At 57.3% G+C, this 20,733-nt stretch overlaps 1 protein-coding gene across 3 annotated transcripts in view; it reads left to right on the top strand.

The window, feature by feature from the left end:
* Positions 1 to 20,733, top strand: part of Znf236 (zinc finger protein 236) — a 123,165-nt gene that overhangs the window by 94,980 nt on the left and 7,452 nt on the right. For all 3 annotated transcript variants that reach the window (XM_077792167.1, XM_077792165.1, XM_077792166.1), the window contains 3 exons: positions 8,685 to 8,816; positions 15,912 to 16,106; positions 19,611 to 19,740. In XM_077792167.1, the coding sequence (XP_077648293.1) occupies positions 8,685 to 8,816; positions 15,912 to 16,106; positions 19,611 to 19,740 (457 nt within the window). The remainder of the gene's footprint in view (positions 1 to 8,684; positions 8,817 to 15,911; positions 16,107 to 19,610; positions 19,741 to 20,733) is intronic.

Raw genomic sequence — 20,733 nt, 5'->3', positions numbered from 1 at the left:
TGTTTCTTTTTATAGTTCATGAAAGAAAATGGTTTTAAAAGCAAAAGCACTCTTAAGTAATTTACTTAAATAATATTCTTATGTAGTTTTGTCCATCAGGCAAAGTTGAATCTGTAATAGCAAAACATTTGGAAAAAAATTGTTATAAATCCATAGTTAACCCTAATTTAAAATATAGTCTTGTCATAGTTGAAAGACAGCGATGTGCAACATCCTTCAGTGCAGAGCAACCTTGTAGAGAAGCCCTAGAACGCTCCCGAGGCAAACGTGGGAAGGGAGGCTCTGGGCCACGGGCTTCAGGGGGGGCAGAAAGGTGTGCCAGACGTCCGCTCAGAGAGCGGAGGTGTTCAGCGCGCACTCTGGAGAGGTCACTTATTTCTGAAGAGAAGTGTGTCATACATGAAACATGAATTCTTCTCAGTTTTTGTAACTATGTTATCCCAGGCAGTTGTTGGGTGCAAAACATCTGAAGCTCAGTTGTTGAGGCATGTAATTATGATTTTTTGCGTCCTAGTTAAATATCAGACTTTGGCCTTGGAGTGAGTTGCAAGTGGGGCAGTCCCATGAAAGACCTGTGTTTGGAAAGGGGCCTTTCTCTCAGTGTAGTGCTGGCCTTGGCCGCCCGTGCTGCCGGGAGCTCCCAGAACTTCCACCTCGCTCCACTTTCTTCTCCTCCTCCTCACTCCTGGGGCCCTCTCGGGTGCTAACCCCTGTGATGTCTCTATGGAGGCGGTATTTATTTAGGAACGTTGAGGGCAGTAAAGTTATATGCGCTGTTGAGAAGAATGTTTCTGATGAAGTTTTAGTACCTATAATGAGTGAACTAGATTGACTCTCAGGGGCCTGGTGGTGATCTGGGAAATTTGCTGTCACGTCACGCATTGATCACTAGTGTCAACTCTTGGTCATTTCTCAGCTGGGTTCACCACTGGCATTCCTGGGTCTCGCCAGCCCCTAGTGGGTTCCGTGGCCTCCTCTGGCTCAGGTGCAGCAGCCAGGCTGTCCAGCACCGAGCCTCCCTGCAACTATTGTGGGCGCAGGTATTGGGCTTGCATGCACCTGTGGGAAGTTCCTGTGCACGTGGGGAGCGCAGAGTCCTGTCGTTTCTCCCTAAGTAGAGACTAAGTATAGCAAAGAAATAAGTAGAGTGTAAGTAACAGTATCCACCAACAGGACTTTTGGGTGATACCATCTAAGTGGGTTCACCTGAGACATGTGGGTTCTCAAGTGTAGAATTTACCGGACTCTAGATTTTTTATTTGGGGCATTTGTGTTAAAAATAGTTACTATTTGCAATTAAAACACAAATAAGCAGCCAGTAAATGACATTGTGTTTCTTTGTAAAAGCTTCTGCTTTTAGGGGATTGTGGGCTCTGCAGCATTGTAGTAACTAGGAAGGAGGGCCTCTGTGCCCTTTCCTCCTCCGCCCTGCATGGTGGTATCTTGGAAAGACAGCAAAAATGCAGGCACATGCTGCAGCCTGGTGTCATCACCACGGAGTGGAGCAGACAGTCCACTCCGGACCCCTCATGGTGCCCTTTTATAGCTACTCACCCTTCTTTATCCCTGACTACTGCTAATGTGTGTTTTATGTCTACGATTTTGTCATTCCAGTCCAAAAGGAATTGTGACTTTTCCCCTGTGAATGCTGGGTGCTTCAGCTTCAGGCTGGGAGTATTTCAGTTTATGACCCAACAGTGATTCCGGTGTATACCAGAACTTCTGCCCAGCAGGTTTTCATTTTTTATCTTGCCTTTGATTAAAGAACCTGAATTAACAACTCCAGTTTGACACCATTTTTTAAATACGATAGGCAGGTGGTAGCTGCAGTGAGCCACAAATACCAAGGGAAGTGCCATTGCTGTGGGCCACGGAGAGCAGCACCGCTCAGTGCGTGCCCCTGCAGGGCGGTGAACACAAGATGTAGTCCATGCCCACGTACCAGCCAGACTGACTGTGGAGATAGCCCAGACGCTTCCATCGGCTTTGTAAAAAGACACCTGTGGGAAAGGACCCCAATCCATTTAGGAAGCTTCTCTTTCTGGAATCACTGAAGAGCCTTTGCAGGAGTCGGTCTGTTCTGGTACCTGCCGTAGGCAGTGTCTTTCCTGTGAGAAGAGAACCTAGTCCTCCACAGATGGAGTATTTAAACGCCAGCTGAGGCCGGCTCTCTTCCCCTTGCACTTTCCCCACTTTCCGTTACCGCTGCTGACAGGCTCAGCTACTAAACACAGGGAGCAAGCACTTACCTGAGTGGCAGGAGCCAGAGACCTCCCTGGGTGCTTTACGACCTCAGCCTGTTAAAATTCATAGATGTATAGAGGGAGTTTCTTTCTTTATTTATTTTTGGAGTAGGAATTGACCCAGAGGCAATTAACCATTGAGCACATCAAAGCCTTTTTTTTTTTTTTTAATCAGAACAGGGTGTCGCTGAGTTACTTAGACCCTCACTAAGATGCTGAAGCTTGCTATGAACTTGTGATACTCCTGCCTCAGTTCCCAAGCTGATAGCAATATGGGCATGCACCCATGGTGTGTAGACTGAGACTGATGTCAGCCATTCAGGCTCCCTGGGTTACTGTGTCAGTCAGGCATGTGCAGTGTGAGGACATTCAGGCTCCCTGGGTTACTGTGTCAGTCAGGCATGTGCAGTGTGAGGACATTCAGGCTCCCAGGTTACTGTGTCAGTCAGGCATGTGCAGTGTGTGAGGACATTCAGGCTCCCTGGGTTACTGTGTCATTCAGGCATGTGCAGTGTGTGAGGACATTCAGGCTCCCTGGGTTACTGTGTCAGTCAGGCATGTGCAGAGTGTGAGGCCATTCAGGCTCCCTGGGTTACTGTGTCAGTCAGGCATGTGCAGAGTGTGAGGCCCTTTAGGCTGCCCTGGGTTACTGTGTCGGTCAGGCATGTGCAGTGTGAGGCCATTCAGGCTGCCCTGGGTTACTGTGTCAGTCAGGCATGTGCAGTGTGAGGACATTCAGGCTCCCAGGTTACCGTGTCAGTCAGGCATGTGCAGTGTGTGAGGACATTCAGGCTCCCTGGGTTACTGTGTCAGTCAGGCATGTGCAGTGTGTGAGGACATTCAGGCTCCCTGGGTTACTGTGTCAGTCAGGCATGTGCAGAGTGTGAGGCCATTCAGGCTCCCTGGGTTACTGTGTCAGTCAGGCATGTGCAGTGTGTGAGGACATTCAGGCTCCCTGGGTTACTGTGTCAGTCAGTCATGTGCAGTGTGTGAGGACATTCAGGCTCCCTGGGTTACTGTGTCAGTCAGGCATGTGCAGTATGTGAGGACATTCAGGCTCCCTGGGTTACTGTGTCAGTCAGGCATGTGCAGTGTGTGAGGACATTCAGGCTCCCTGGGTTACTGTGTCAGTCAGGCATGTGCAGTGTGTGAGGACATTCAGGCTCCCTGGGTTACTGTGTCAGTCAGGCATGTGCAGTGTGAGGACATTCAGGCTCCCTGGGTTACTGTGTCAGTCAGGCATGTGCAGTGTGAGGACATTCAGGCTCCCTGGGTTACTGTGTCAGTCAGGCATGTGCAGTGTGAGGACATTCAGGCTCCCTGGGTTACTCTGTCAGTCAGTCATGTGCAGTGTGTGAGGACATTCAGGCTCCCGGGGTTACTGTGTCAGTCAGGCATGTGCAGAGTGTGAGGCCCTTTAGGCTGCCCTGGGTTACTGTGTCAGTCAGGCATGTGCAGTGTGTGAGGACATTCAGGCTCCCTGGGTTACTGTGTCAGTCAGTCATGTGCAGTGTGAGGATATTCAGGCTCCCTGGGTGACTGTGTCAGTCAGGCATGTGCAGAGTGTGAGGCCATTCAGGCTCCCTGGGTTACTGTGTCAGTCAGGCATGTGCAGTGTGTGAGGCCATTCAGGCTGCCCTGGGTTACTGTGTCAGTCAGGCATGTGCAGTGTGTGAGGACATTCAGGCTCCCTGGGTTACTGTGTCAGTCAGGCATGTGCAGTGTGTGAGGCCATTCAGGCTCCCTGGGTTACTGTGTCAGTCAGGCATGTGCAGTGTGTGAGGACATTCAGGCTCCCTGGGTTACTGTGTCAGTCAGGCATGTGCAGTGTGAGGACATTCAGGCTCCCTGGGTTACTGTGTCAGTCAGGCATGTGCAGTGTGAGGACATTCAGGCTCCCTGGGTTACTGTGTCAGTCAGGCATGTGCAGTGTGTGAGGACATTCAGGCTCCCTGGGTTACTGTGTCAGTCAGGCATGTGCAGTGTGAGGACATTCAGGCTCCCTGGGTTACTGTGTCAGTCAGGCATGTGCAGTGTGTGAGGACATTCAGGCTCCCTGGGTTACTGTGTCAGTCAGGCATGTGCAGTGTGTGAGGCCATTCAGGCTGCCCTGGGTTACTGTGTCAGTCAGGCATGTGCAGTGTGTGAGGCCATTCAGGCTGCCCTGGGTTACTGTGTCAGTCAGGCATGTGCAGTGTGTGAGGACATTCAGGCTCCCTGGGTTACTGTGTCAGTCAGGCATGTGCAGTGTGTGAGGACATTCAGGCTCCCTGGGTTACTGTGTCAGTCAGTCATGTGCAGTGTGTGAGGACATTCAGGCTGCCCTGGGTTACTGTGTCAGTCAGGCATGTGCAGTGTGTGAGGATATTCAGGCTCCCTGGGTGACTGTGTCAGTCAGGCATGTGCAGTGTGTGAGGACATTCAGGCTCCCTGGGTTACTGTGTCAGTCAGGCATGTGCAGTGTGTGAGGACATTCAGGCTCCCTGGGTTACTGTGTCAGTCAGGCATGTGCAGTGTGTGAGGACATTCAGGCTCCCTGGGTTACTGTGTCAGTCAGGCATCTGCAGAGTGTGAGGCCCTTCATTCTGCCCTGAGTTACTGTGTCAGTCAGGCATGTGCAGTGTGTGAGGACATTCAGGCTCCCTGAGTTACTGTGTCAGTCAGGCATGTGCAGTGTGTGAGGACATTCAGGCTCCCTGGGTTACTGTGTCAGTCAGGCATGTGCAGAGTGTGAGGCCATTCAGGCTCCCTGGGTTACTGTGTCAGTCAGGCATGTGCAGAGTGTGAGGCCCTTTAGGCTGCCCTGGGTTACTGTGTCGGTCAGGCATGTGCAGTGTGAGGCCATTCAGGCTGCCCTGGGTTACTGTGTCAGTCAGGCATGTGCAGTGTGTGAGGACATTCAGGCTCCCTGGGTTACTGTGTCAGTCAGGCATGTGCAGTGTGAGGACATTCAGGCTCCCTGGGTTACTGTGTCAGTCAGGCATGTGCAGTGTGTGAGGATATTCAGGCTCCCTGGGTTACTGTGTCAGTCAGGCATGTGCAGTGTGAGGACATTCAGGCTGCCCTGGGTTACTGTGTCAGTCAGGCATGTGCAGTGTGTGAGGACATTCAGGCTCCCTGGGTTACTGTGTCAGTCAGGCATGTGCAGTGTGTGAGGACATTCAGGCTGCCCTGGGTTACTGTGTCAGTCAGGCATGTGCAGTGTGAGGACATTCAGGCTGCCCTGGGTTACTGTGTCAGTCAGGCATGTGCAGTGTGTGAGGCCATTCAGGCTCCCTGGGTTACTGTGTCAGTCAGGCATGTGTAGTGTGTGAGGACATTCAGGCTCCCTGGGTGACTGTGTCAGTCAGGCATGTGCAGTGTGAGGACATTCAGGCTCCCTGGGTTACTGTGTCAGTCAGGCATGTGCAGTGTGTGAGGACATTCAGGCTCCCTGGGTTACTGTGTCACTCAGGCTTGTGCAGAGTGTGAGGCCCTTTAGGCTGCCCTGGGTTACTGTGTCAGTCAGGCATGTGCAGTGTGAGGCCATTCAGGCTCCCTGGGTTACTGTGTCAGTCAGGCATGTGCAGTGTGAGGCCATTCAGGCTCCCTGGGTTACTGTGTCAGTCAGGCATGTGCAGTGTGTGAGGCCATTCAGGCTGCCCTGGGTTACTGTGTCAGTCAGGCATGTGCAGTGTGTGAGGCCATTCAGGCTCCCTGGGTTACTGTGTCAGTCAGGCATGTGCAGTGTGTGAGGATATTCAGGCTCCCTGGGTGACTGTGTCAGTCAGGCATGTGCAGTGTGAGGACATTCAGGCTCCCTGGGTTACTGTGTCAGTCAGGCATGTGCAGTGTGTGAGGACATTCAGGCTCCCTGGGTTACTGTGTCAGTCAGGCATGTGCAGTGTGAGGACATTCAGGCTCCCTGGGTTACTGTGTCAGTCAGGCATGTGCAGTGTGTGAGGCCATTCAGGCTCCCTGGGTTACTGTGTCAGTCAGGCATGTGCAGTGTGTGAGGATATTCAGGCTCCCTGGGTTACTGTGTCAGTCAGGCATGTGCAGTGTGTGAGGACATTCAGGCTCCCTGAGTTACTGTGTCAGTCAGGCATGTGCAGTGTGTGAGGCCATTCAGGCTCCCTGGGTTACTGTGTCAGTCAGGCATGTGCAGTGTGTGAGGACATTCAGGCTCCCTGGGTTACTGTGTCAGTCAGGCATGTGCAGAGTGTGAGGACATTCAGGCTCCCTGGGTTACTGTGTCAGTCAGGCATGTGCAGTGTGTGAGGACATTCAGGCTGCCTGGGTTACTGTGTCAGTCAGTCATGTGCAGTGTGTGAGGCCATTCAGGCTCCCTGGGTTACTGTGTCAGTCAGGCATGTGCAGTGTGTGAGGCCATTCAGGCTCCCTGGGTTACTGTGTCAGTCAAGCATGTGCAGTGTGTGAGGACATTCAGGCTCCCTGGGTTACTGTGTCAGTCAGGCATGTGCAGTGTGAGGACATTCAGGCTCCCGGGGTTACTGTGTCAGTCAGGCATGTGCAGTGTGTGAGGCCATTCAGGCTCCCTGGGTTACTGTGTCAGTCAAGCATGTGCAGTGTGTGAGGACATTCAGGCTCCCTGGGTTACTGTGTCAGTCAGGCATGTGCAGTGTGTTAGGACATTCAGGCTCCCTGGGTGACTGTGTCAGTCTGGCACGTGTAGTGTGTGAGGCCATTCAGGCTGCCCTGGGTTACTGTGTCAGTCAGGCATGTGCAGTGTGAGGACATTCAGGCTCCCTGGGTTACTGTGTCAGTCAGGCATGTGCAGTGTGTGAGGACATTCAGGCTCCCTGGGTGACTGTGTCAGTCTGGCACGTGTAGTGTGTGAGGCCATTCAGGCTCCCTGGGTTACTGTGTCAGTCAGGCATGTGCAGTGTGAGGCCATTCCGGCTCCCTGGGTTACTGTGTCAGTCAGGCATGTGCAGTGTGAGGCCATTCGGCTCCCTGGGTTACTGTGTCAGTCAGGCATTTATTGCTTGGGCCATTCTAGTTGCTGTTGCCTGCTGAAGTGTCTTTCCCCACAACTATCTCTACTCTCATAGCTAAAGGTGCTGGTTTCACGGAGACTCATCCATTTTGTGTATGATAGCCAAAGTGAATCTTTTTCTTAAAACAAAGGAACATCCATTTTTTTGCAGGTTGTCAGTCAGTACTTAAATTGCAGTATTACTGGCATTCCACTGGGTCTACCCACTTATATAAGGGTCAGCTTTTGCCTATCTGAATTCCACCATGTAACCAGGAAAAAGAACGCCCTGTGTCACCTGAGGTGACATGTGGGCCTGGGTCATCAAGCACTGGGAGAGGGGAATTCTAGGATTCTCAGGAGGAGGAAACACGATGTCTCCCCTTGATCACTGCACATTCTGTTCTCACAGCCCTGTGTCACACTGTACCCCGTCAACTCATAGGTACGAAGACCTGGTTTAGAAGAAGAAATCTGCCCAGGTTCCAACGACATAGGTGCCAGGATGCTCACTGCTCATCTGTGTGTAGTAGATGGGATGCCCCTCGACAGGGAGCAGCACACGTGGGCATCGTCACTGGTCTAGGTGGAGAACACTTCCACCCCCCAGCAGCCTGGTGCACTGTCCCTCACGCCCTGCTCTCCCTGCCAGGCTGCCCAGCCCTCTCCTATCCCTCTCCCCTGGTAGCCATTTGGCTCCTCCGTTTCTACCTGTTGGTCACTTGTGGAATCCTAGGGCAGGCGGGCTTGTGTGACTCTGTTCTTCAGTTTGCATGGTTTCTAGGTTCTTCCATGTTGCTCCATGTCTTTTTACTGCCCAGTGACGTTCCGTTCTGTCTAGAGACCCCTGTGTCACGCTCCGTCACTGCAACAAAACACCTGGAAAGCCACTCACAGGAGGCAGATTTCTTTTGGCTTTCAGGTCGCCGTGCTGGTGATGGACATTGAGGGAAGGGCAAAGCACAGCTGCTCACCGCATCCCAGCTGGGAAACAGAGTGAGGCGCAGGGCAGCAGTGTCCACCACCTCCCAGGAGCCCATCTGCTTAAGAACCCCTCAGTGGAGAGAGAGGAGATCCCTGTGATCTAGCTGCTCCCTAGGCTCTACCTTGGAGCATTGCTGCATCGGGGACCAAGCCCTTGTGCAGTCCATGAGCCTCTGGGGAACACTGTCACCCAAAACTGTCACCACCACATATATGCCTTTACGCGTCCGTGCATTTTTCAGTTGGTGGCGTCTGCACTGTGATCCCTCTTTGGCTGTCCCAGTGCTGCCCTGACCTCTGTCCACAGGAGTCCAGTGGACTAGGTTTCTTTCTTTGGGATGGCTGTGTTGTCTGGTGAGTCTTCTTCCCACAGTGGCTGCACCGTGAAAGATCTTTTGAATTTCTGCTTACTTGGGAATGATCTGAATGAGTAATAAAATAATACCAATTCTTCTAAAGTTAACACAATTCTTGGCCAGGGTCAGCAGTTCCCAGCGCTACTCACGGATCCATCTCTCTCGGGCCAAGGTGGAGCGGGCTCACCGCAAGTCATACTGGTGAGCCACACCCCACAGTCTTCATCAGGCACATGTGAAGAGATTGCCTACCAGGTATGCATGTCCTTTTATCCACATGCACGGACCTCGGGGTGGCCCATGTGGTTGGGCTGACCTTGAGGGGCATGCGTCCGTGAGCCCCGGGTCTGTGTGCGAGTCGCCTGGTGGAGGCCAGTTCTATCCTTGGGGCTGTTTGTAAGACTGGTTTGGCACCTCCAGCCTGGATGTGTCCTGGGGGACCAGCGGCCCTGTGCAGCCCGCCCCTGCAGCCTGCCCACTGAGGAGCTCAGGCAGCATGGGCTTGCCTTAGGGCTTGCAGGGGCTATTTCTGCTCCTTCACTCCACTTTCCTGAGAACTGGCGGCTGGTGAGTCTAGGGCTTCATCCAGCAGGAGCCTCTGCTTTCGCACCTGGGCACCGGTCCCCTGCTCCCGCCTGAAGGCCCGTCGCCCTGGGTCCACATTGCTGCTTGTGGACATTTGCTGCCCATACTGAGGCTGGCCCTTCCTGGTGCTTGACCTGTGTAACCGGTGTCCTCACCTCAAGCCTGTGCAGTGCCCAGCCCCCTGCCACATTGTACCCGCGGGATCAGGGGTAAGACGCAGGAAGGCTTTGGGTGGCGTCGGTGCCCTGGTGGATCTGGAGCTTCCTTGCTCCGCACCGTGACCAAGTGCAGGGGTGAGACTCTGGGCATTTGTGCCAGGCTGCTGGCCCTGAGCTCTGCTGGTCCAGGGGGAGTGTTTGGTAGGGAGTGAGGTTGTTGGAGACCTAGGGTCAGCAGATCGGTGCTGTGCCTCGGGTGCGCGCGGTGGCCTTGAGCTCCACTCACCTGGCTCCTGCTGGGCAGCCCTGGGCCTTTGACAGCATGACCCAGAGGCCACTGGGTTCCCCTGCTGGACTCTCCTCTTGAGGGCCAAGCACCTGGCGCCTCTGCCTTAGGCCTCCACTCCCAACACGGGCACATCCCACACATACGCCACACATACACACACCACACACACACCAGACATCACACACACATACACACACCACACCCACACCAGATATCACACACACATACACACACCACACCCACACACCACACACATACCAGACATCACACACACCCACACACACCACACACACACCAGCCATCACACACACATACACACACCACACCCACACACACCAGACATCACACACACATACACACACCACACCCACGCACACCACACACATACCAGACATCACACACACCCACACACACCACACACACACCAGATATCACACACATACCAGACATCACACACACCAGACATCACACACCCACACACACCAGACATACTAGATACCACACATATACTAGACACCACACACCCACACACACCAGACATCACACACACATACACACACCATACCCACGCACACCACACACATACCAGACATCACATACACCCACACACACCACACCCACGCACACCACACCCACACCAGACATCACACACACATACACACACCACACACATACCAGACATCACACACACACCATACCCACGCACATCACACACATACCAAACATCACACACATATACACAAACCACACCCACACACACCACCACATACCAGACATCACACATATACACACACATGTATATATACACATATATACACACACCATGTGCCCCCACACATACCTCACACACCACGTGCCCACACACATTCCCCCTCCATACACCACACTCACACATCCCACACACATACTAGACACACACACACACCCACACACACCAGACATACTAGATACCACACACACATCAGACATACTAGACAACTACACACATATTAGACACCACACACACCACATACATACCAGACACACCTCACACACACCCCACACACACCACATACATACTAGACACACACACACACCCCCACACACCACACACCACATACATGCCAGACACACACCAGACATACATCACACACACACACACACACATACCAGACACCCCCCCACACACACACCACACATACTAGATACCACACACACACTCCCCACACACACACCAGACATACTAGACACCACACACATACTAGACACCACACACACACACCACATAAATACCAGACACACCCAACACACACACAACAGACATACATCACACACACACCACACATACCAGACACTCACACACCACGTGCCCCCACACATTCCCCCCACACACACCACGTGCCCACACACATTCCCCCCACACACACCACGTGCCCCCACACATTCCCCCCACACACCACGTGCCCCCACACATTCCCCCCACACACCACGTGCCCATACACACATTCCCCCCACACACACCACGTGCCCACACACATTCCCCCCACACACCACGTGCCCCCACACATTCCCCCCACACACCACGTGCCCATACACACATTCCCCCCACACACCACGTGCCCCCACACATTCCCCCCACACACACCACGTTCCCACACACATTCCCCCCACACACCACGTGCCCACACACATTCCCCCCACACACCACGTGCCCACACACATTCCCCCCACACACCACGTGCCCATACACACATTCCCCCCACACACCACGTGCCCCCACACATTCCCCACACACACACCACGTGCCCCCACACATTCCCCCCACACACCACGTGCCCCCACACATTCCCCCCCCACACCACGTGCCCACACACATTCCCCCCACACACCACGTGCCCACACACATTCCCCCCACACACCACGTGCCCCCACACATTCCCCCCACACACCACGTGCCCATACACACATTCCCCCCACACACCACGTGCCCCCACACATTCCCGCCCCCACACCACGTGCCCATACACATTCCCACCCCACACCACGTGCCCACACACATTCCCCCCCACACCACGTGCCCACACACATTCCCCACACACACCACGTGCCCACACACATTCCCCCCACACACCACGTGCCCCCACACATTCCCCCCACACACACCACGTGCCCCCACACATTCCCCCCACACACCACGTGCCCCCACACATTCCCCCCACACACCACGTGCCCACACACATTCCCCCCACACACCACGTGCCCCCACACATTCCCCCCACACACACCACGTGCCCACACACATTCCCCCCCCACACCACGTGCCCACACACATTCCCCCCCACACCACGTGCCCACACACATTCCCCCCACACACCACGTGCCCACACACATTCCCCCCACACACCACGTGCCCACACACATTCCCCCCCACACACACCACGTGCCCACACACATTCCCCCCCACACACACCACGTGCCCACACACATTCCCCCCACACACCACGTGCCCACACACATTCCCCCCACACACACCACGTGCCCATACACATTCCCCCCACACACCACGTGCCCATACACACATTCCCCCCACACACCACGTGCCCCCACACATTCCCCCCACACACCACGTGCCCCCACACATTCCCCCCACACACCACGTGCCCACACACATTCCCCCCACACACCACGTGCCCACACACATTCCCCCCACACACCACGTGCCCACACACATTCCCCCCACACACCACGTGCCCACACACATTCCCCCCACACACCACGTGCCCACACACATTCCCCCCACACACCACGTGCCCATACACACATTCCCCCCACACACCACGTGCCCACACACATTCCCCCCACACACACCACGTGCCCACACACATTCCCCCCACACACCACGTGCCCCCACACATTCCCCCCACACACACCACGTGCCCCCACACATTCCCCCCACACACCACGTGCCCACACACATTCCCCCCACACACCACGTGCCCACACACATTCCCCCCACACACCACGTGCCCACACACATTCCCCCCACACACCACGTGCCCACACACATTCCCCCCACACACCACGTGCCCACACACATTCCCCCCACACACCACGTGCCCACACACATTCCCCCCACACACCACGTGCCCACACACATTCCCCCCACACACCACGTGCCCACACACATTCCCCCCACACACCACGTGCCCACACACATTCCCCCCCCCACACACCACGTGCCCACACACATTCCCCCCCACACACACCACGTGCCCACACACATTCCCCCCCACACACCACGTGCCCACACACATTCCCCCCCACACACCACGTGCCCACACACATTCCCCCCACACACCACGTGCCCACACACATTCCCCCCACACACACCACGTGCCCACACACATTCCCCCCCCCACACACCACGTGCCCACACACATTCCCCCCACACACCACGTGCCCACACACATTCCCCCCACACACACCACGTGCCCACACACATTCCCCCCACACACCACGTGCCCATACACACATTCCCCCCACACACCACGTGCCCCCACACATTCCCCCCACACACCACGTGCCCACACACATTCCCCCCACACACCACGTGCCCCCACACATTCCCCCCACACACCACGTGCCCACACACATTCTCCCCACACACCACGTGCCCACACACATTCCCCCCACACACCACGTGCCCATACACACATTCCCCCCACACACCACGTGCCCCCACACATTCCCCCCACACACACCACGTGCCCACACACATTCCCCCCACACACCACGTGCCCCCACACATTCCCCCCACACACCACGTGCCCACACACATTCCCCCCACACACCACGTGCCCCCACACATTCCCCCCACACACCACGTGCCCACACACATTCCCCCCACACACCACGTGCCCACACACATTCCCCCCCCACACCACGTGCCCACACACATTCCCCCCCACACACACCACGTGCCCACACACATTCCCCCCACACACCACGTGCCCACACACATTCCCCCCACACACCACGTGCCCATACACACATTCCCCCCACACACCACGTGCCCCCACACATTCCCCCCACACACCACGTGCCCACACACATTCCCCCCACACACCACGTGCCCCCACACATTCCCCCCACACACCACGTGCCCACACACGTTCCCCCCACACACCACTTGCCCACACACGTTCCCCCCACACACCACGTGCCCACACACATTCCCCACACACACCACGTGCCCACACACATTCCCCCCCACACACCACGTGCCCACACACATTCCCCACACACACCACGTGCCCCCACACATTCCCCCCCACACACCACGTGCCCCCACACATTCCCCCCACACACCACGTGCCCACACACATTCCCCCCCACACACCACGTGCCCACACACATTCCCCCCCACACCACGTGCCCCCACACATTCCCCCCACACACCACGTGCCCACACACATTCCCCCCACACACCACGTGCCCACACACATTCCCCCCCCACACCACGTGCCCACACACATTCCCCCCCACACACACCACGTGCCCACACACATTCCCCCCACACACCACGTGCCCACACACATTCCCCCACACACACACCACGTGCCCACACACATTCCCCCCACACACCACGTGCCCACACACCACGTGCCCCCACACATTCCCCCCACACACCACGTGCCCCCACACATTCCCCCCACACACCACGTGCCCACACACATTCCCCCCACACACCACGTGCCCACACACATTCCCCCCACACACCACGTGCCCACACACATTCCCCCCACACACCACGTGCCCCCACACATTCCCCCCACACACCACGTGCCCCCACACATTCCCCCCACACACCACGTGCCCCCACACATTCCCCCCACAGATTGGAAGTGCACGAGGCCTGGCTCCAGTGGCATGTGTCTCTCTGGCGTGGAGATCTCGTCCCACTTGCTGTGTCCCGCGTGCTCTTCCCCTCCTGGCAAGGGGGTTTCAGCAGTGTCTCCCAAGCCCACTGCGCTGTCGGGGGTCCTGCTCGCCCTGTGGAGTCGGTCACGCTCTGCGGAGGTGCCTCCGAGGCCGTCGGGCACCTGTGGCCCAAGGTGCAGTGAGGACCTGGGGTGCTTGCGCCCTGGTGGCCTGCTGCCTGTTGGTGTGGGGCAGGGCTGGTGTGGAAGCCGTTTGACAGTCAGTCTCTGTGTTCCCCAGTCCTGGGGCTTTACCCTGGGACTTCCAGCCTTTTCCAGTTTTTATTCTGAGACAAAGTCTCTCCCAATGACATACCTGGCCTTGAACTGAGGTCCTCCTGCCTCAGCCTCCGGGTGAGCTGGGGCCACAGGCGTGCGCCACTGCGCTGGCGGTTTCTCCTGAATGGAGCGGGTCAGGTGCTGGCGTCTCCCTCTACACGCCAGGCACTCCGCCCCCTCTGGGTTCTGCGCAGTGCTCGGCGCTGGGTGCCGATTCTGCCAACCCCGTGGCGGGTTTTTGTCTGCAGTTATAGAGTAGCAGCTGGGAGGTCATTTTTCACAGGGGTCTTTAGCTTCTGTGCAGGCTTTTGTTGGCTTCTTCACAGACAGGTAGACCAGGCCTGGCTTGCCATGCTTTTGCGGTGTCTCTGTTTGGCTCCCTGCTCCCTCCGTCTGTTTTTTAATAGCACAGATTAACCACCTCAGAGCACCTTTGAGCCCTTTGCTGCTGTGGAGCGTGTTTCTGTAATGAGGGTCCGTTTCCCTGTGTCCCATGTCTGTGAACCAGCGTGGGTGAACCAGGACGGCGCGCTGACAGCCCTTGGTCCCTGCCCGCTCCGTGTCTGTCGGGGTGTGGCAGTGGGCTTCCTCTGCACTCACTGGTCTTCACCCAGGGAGGTGCCGGGACCCCCGTTTAGGGGAATGCCTCATCTCACCACAGGCTGGAAGCCTCCTGAGGGCTGTCAGTCTGTCTGCTGAAGCAGTCGTGCTGCGAAGCCCTGAGGCTGGCCAGGCCACGGCTCTCCCTGCAGGCAGCACGTCTGCCTGCCCGTGCCCATGCCTGTGCCCAGGTGTGGTTCCGGGCTCCCTGCATCCCTCAGCCGGTCTTCACCTGCGCTGCGTCAGGCGCCTTACTGCTCATCGCTAGGCTGAGGAAGGGGCTTGTGTGGTGGTGGCCTGGCCCAGGTGGCCAGAGAGGACGGTCGGTGGGGCTGGTCTGCCCTTGGCTGGGGATTCGAGTGTGCCAGGCAGCCGTGCGGAGGCAGGCGGGAGCTGGCTGCGGTGCACGGCCGCTGTGTGGTGTGGGTTGCTGGGTTGCCTTGCTTGTGTGTCTGGCAGTCACAGGTCCCGACTCCCGCAGGTGGCCGACGTCTCCGCCCTGGCCCCAGGCAGCCAGCCCGAGAAGGACAGCCTGGCGCACCAGTGCCTGGAGTGTGCCCGCACCTTCTCCTCGGCCGCCGTGCTGGCGCACCACAGCAAGGAGGCGCACGGCCGGGAGCGCATCCATGGCTGCCGCATCTGCAGGAAGGCCTTCAAGCGCGCCACGCACCTCAAGGTACGTCCCTGGGACCGCAGCCGCGGGCAGCACACAGGGTTCCTAATGGCGGAAATAAGTGCGCTTCTCCCATTTTTCTTCAATGAGAAGGACAGTGATGTGAGTGTGCGAGCCCGGGTACTTAGTCCCCATAGGTGTTGTGCACGGAGAGCTGACTGTGTTCGTGTGCAGTTCCAGTCCGTCTCCGCCAGGCTGAGGAGGCGCTGGAACGCCCTCTCCCCTGTCGGGCTCAGGGCTGAGAAGAGCTGCCAGCGTGTGGCAGGAGTCGGGGCAGCTGGTGACTGCGCTGGGCAGGGCGTGCCGCTGGGCTGAGCAAGTGTGCGCCTGCTCACCAGAGGTGCCCCTCAGCACAGGTGAAGAGCTGCGTGGCCACTGGGCCGGGTGGTGGGGTGAAGGGTGACGTCCAAGGGAGGCCTTCGCAGGTGGGAGGCAAGAGGAGGCTCTGGGGAGGGGCTTCTCACGAACCCCCTGGCGTTCCTCTCCGAGGGGCTGGGCAGGGTTCAGGTTAGGGTGGCTCTGCTGTGCTTGGCGTCCACGTCCTTGGTCACACCTCCCACCACGTGCTTCCTTGCTGCAACCCTCCAGAACCCTGTCATCTCTGCCTAATCACAAGTAAAACATTAAACGAATCCCAGTTGAGGGACATCCTGACCCCTCAGCTGGAGGTCCTCAGACACAGGAGAGTCTTGAGAGCCTATGACCACCATGAGGAGCCTGAGCAGACATGGGACAGAGAGTGGGCTTTAGGGAGAGCTCGTGACCGTGAGTCGACGCCGTGTCCACACTGGGGCTCCTGTGACCCACACCCCAGTACTGATACAAAATGGCATGGGGTGGGTTTGTGGGGCGCTGCCCAGTTCTTCTATAAACCTAAAGTTGTCCTAAAAATCTCCTGTTGGTAAACTCGGCAGCGGGTACAGGGTCGGGACCACAGCAGCAGTGCCTGGAGGGGGTGTGGCATGAGCGCAGAGGAGGTGGCCTGGTCTCGGGCTCCAGGGGCCTGTTTGCACTTGGTGCTGTGGTTGTGCTGCTGGGAAAGGGAGAAGGCAGAGGTCTCAGCTGCAGCGCGGGCTCCTTGCCGCCCGCGTCTTCCTGAGGGTGGAATTGTGGAGGCAGGCACAGGCAGAACGGGGCCTGGTGTCGTCAGCCGTCCTGGCCTCTCAAGGGACTGGCTGCCTGTGACCTTCGCTGTGGCTCGATGGCTGCATGGATACGGCAGGTGGATTCCCTGCAGCACGTCTCTGCCCAGTGGCCAGCAGCATGTGCTTTCCCAGGTCCCCTGACCTCGTGCACTGCCCAGCATCCTGGAAAGCCGGGCCTCGCTGTGCTGGGTGGAGATGGGGCAGGGCAGTAAGAGGCACGTCAGGTGCAGTCAGTCTTGACTCTGCCTGAGGGGTCTTTCCTGGGGACTCCTTATTGTTCTGGAGAAATGGGGCTCTGGCAGATGATTGCTGCTTCTGTGACAGTGGCTTTGAAGCCTTGCTCTGACCGGGTTTCCCTGGCTAACTCACCTGGCAGCTGAATGTCCTCACTCCCAAGATCCCGTCTAGACCCAGACTAACCCTCCCTTTTTAAAGAAGGGTTTCTTGAGAGCTAGAGTAATGTGGTTGCTGATGGCATCTGCTTGAGTGCCTCTGGGGACAGGCCTGCCCCAGAGTTGGGCGTGGATGCAGTCCCTGCTCACCCACTGCAGGCTGTCAGCCCCCTGGGTGTCTAAGAGCCGTCCTACCAGAGCAAGCGGACCCCCTCCTCATGCTGCAGCATGCCGTTCCCACCCCTGGGGCAGGTCTCCACCTACTGACGTAGGTGACAGCAGCTCAGTGTCATCTGTCAGAATCATGGCCAACGTTTGTCAACATAAACGGGCTGGAGATGAGAAGCCACGGACTTCCAGAAAAGACTCCAGGTAGAAGCCTTCTTGGGAAAGAAGAGGGTGCTGACTGGAGGAAACAGGGCCGGCGCGAACCACAGCTGGCGCCACCTCTCCAGGGCTCCACTTCACAGGGCTGTGGGGTCTCTCCTTTAGACAGAGGGTAGGTCCTCACAGGCCCGTGAGGAGGTGACGGGAATGAGGTGCTTTACCAGGCACTCAGTAGGAAGGTGCAGGAAGCAGGGGTCCCGTCCTATCTCTACCCACCTGCCCCTGACCAGTCCAGCACTTGTGACCCCACAGGGAAAGCTGGACCTCTGCCCGGCAGAAGGAGGAAGCCCATGCTGATGTCCTGCAGGCCCCCTCAAGCTGGGTCCTCTGCCACCACTAGGCCCCAGCAGCCCCTGTGCTCACCTCCTGGCCCTGGATGCAGGCCTCGCTCCCACCTCCCACTGTCAGCAGAGGCAGTGTGCCTCCTCTGTGTGCCCTGAGCTTCTGCCTTCTGTCAGGCCCCGCCAGCAAGGGAGCGCTGAGACATACAGACAGACGTCCCTATGAGGAGAGGCAGTGCTGTCCAAGACATGGAGGGAATGGTCCCCTGACAGATCACTCCAGGAGTCTGGTTCTGCTCTGCCCTAAGTTGACGTAGGAAACACCAGGTGCCTGGGGACAAAGAAAATGGCCCCAGAAGCAGTGGCTGTGTCCTCAAAGGCTGAGTCCCACGGATCATGTGTATAGATAGGACAGAGACTGGAGGACAGAAGCCCAGACTGAGCAGGGAAGGGCAAGCCCAGCTGCTTGCAGGTGAGGGGTGCAGGTGTGTAGAGCTGCAGACATGTGGAGTGCTGCCGATGTGCCTGCCTTGTGGCCAGGTCCAGCTGGAGTCCTGGCTCAGTACGGCTCTGATGCTGGGACCCCAGCTTCTCTGGAGCCTGGTTCTCGTCCCCTGTTGCCATCATACCCACCTCCTAGTGGTTCTGGGCATGGGCTAGCATGGCGTGGGAGGCAGTACGCAGGGAACCCGCGCAGCACACTCTCCTCCTCACATATGATTCTTCCTTGAATTCTGCCTTAGGGCAAGAGGCAGAATAACCACACTCTTGTGACAGGCTGGAGAAGTGGGCAGCAGGCGTCCTTGAGAGCCTGCAGCCCGGCAGCTGCCAGATCTCTCAGAAGACACCAGCACACACACACACAGTCACTGACAAATGGGCAGATGTGCAATGTTCAAGGCCCAAAATGACATGGTGGCTTCAGACGCCCCGAGTTCCCTGTGAAGGGATGGTTGTGTCCTGGAAGAACTTGCCCAGAGGTGCAGGCGTTTGGGTGGGAATCTCCTGGGTCTGTAGGCAGGGCCACAGGCCTTGGGGAGCCAGCCATGGGCCATGACTTCCAGATGGACTTGTGTGTCCAAAGAGATGAGGGGAGGCTTCTGAGGGCTTCACTAGACCCACTGTTGATGTCCCGAGTCTCCCGGGGAAGCCCCAGGCCTGTCACCGTCTGGCTGCCGACCACCTCCGTCCTAGGCAGACCTGGCCACTCACTTGTGCCTTTGTGGTGATTTGCCCTGCTTCGCTGTCCTGAGCCCCTGAAGTTCTGCTGTGGTCTGATGTGCCCTTCACGTGTCCCTCCAGGAGCACATGCTGACGCACCAGGCCGGCCCCTCCTTGAGCTCTCAGAAGCCCAGAGTGTTCAAGTGTGACACTTGCGACAAGGCGTTTGCCAAGCCAAGCCAGCTGGAGCGACACAGCCGCATCCACACAGGTGAGGCGCAGGGGTGGCCTGCTCTGTTGCTCCTGAGTGGACAGCCAGTGTGAAAGTGGACTTGGTGTGCAGTGCCAGAGCAGTGCTCCGTGATCTTCAGGAAGCAGTTTCTGCACACTCCCCTCTCCCCCGACTTGGGATGGATGGGTCAGCATTCCTGGGTTCTTCAAGGGAGGTCTCGCTACTGGCATTGTCACCACAGGAGTGGAGGCCATCGGGAGTGAGCTCTGGCTGCCACCTTCCCTGCCTCTGCTGAGAATCGCAGAGGGCTCCTGCCAGCCCTCCCGCCACACCCCGTCTCTCTGCAGTCTGCCTGTCCCGCCTCCCTCTGCTCGAGCCTCGTATCCCAGGGAGAAACAGCGCAGAGACAAGCCCTCCGCAGCCCCCCGGCTTGAATGACCCCTCTGCTCACCCGTCCTGCCCCCATGGCCAGGCTATCACTCTGCCCCTTCTGTCCCCAGCACCCCGCATCTGCCACCACCAGGGCAGGGCTCCCTCTGGCTGTGTCCACTGAGGACCATTCTCTGCTCCCTGTCAGAGGACAGCCAGGCTGGGACCTGCAAGGCAGAGCTGAACCACTCATCCCCTCCTCTACCTCCAGGTGCCCAGCGTCCTCTGTGCAGCCACGCCTCCTAGTGCGCAGCTGCCCGCCTGCCCTGCCCAACCACAGGTGTTCTCCCCACCTGTGCCTGCTGCCCCTGACATGTCTCCAGGGGCATCTCGCATCTCTCTTCCCCCAGGGTCCCCGTAGCTACCTGAGCTCAAGGCTGGCATGGGACACTCAGGTGCCACCCTGGTCCATGGCTCCCTGGAAGGGTCCTGGCATGCAGGCTCTGGGCACATGGGGCCACATGTCTTGTTGTGGGCTGCGGCCTGGATGGTAAGCTCAGAGCCCCACACCTACCAGGCGTGCAGCACAGAGCTGCTGAGTGGGAAGCTGACGTCTGCTGTGGCTTGGAACAACCAGTAGACCGTCGTCTTCCTTTAGAGTGA

The sequence above is a fragment of the Urocitellus parryii genome, chromosome 13 (assembly GCF_045843805.1).
Source record: "Urocitellus parryii isolate mUroPar1 chromosome 13, mUroPar1.hap1, whole genome shotgun sequence".
Classification (NCBI taxonomy): Eukaryota; Metazoa; Chordata; class Mammalia; order Rodentia; family Sciuridae; genus Urocitellus; species Urocitellus parryii.
The sequence above is the reverse complement of the archived record's forward strand: the minus strand, read 5'-3'. Positions and strand labels throughout refer to the sequence as shown.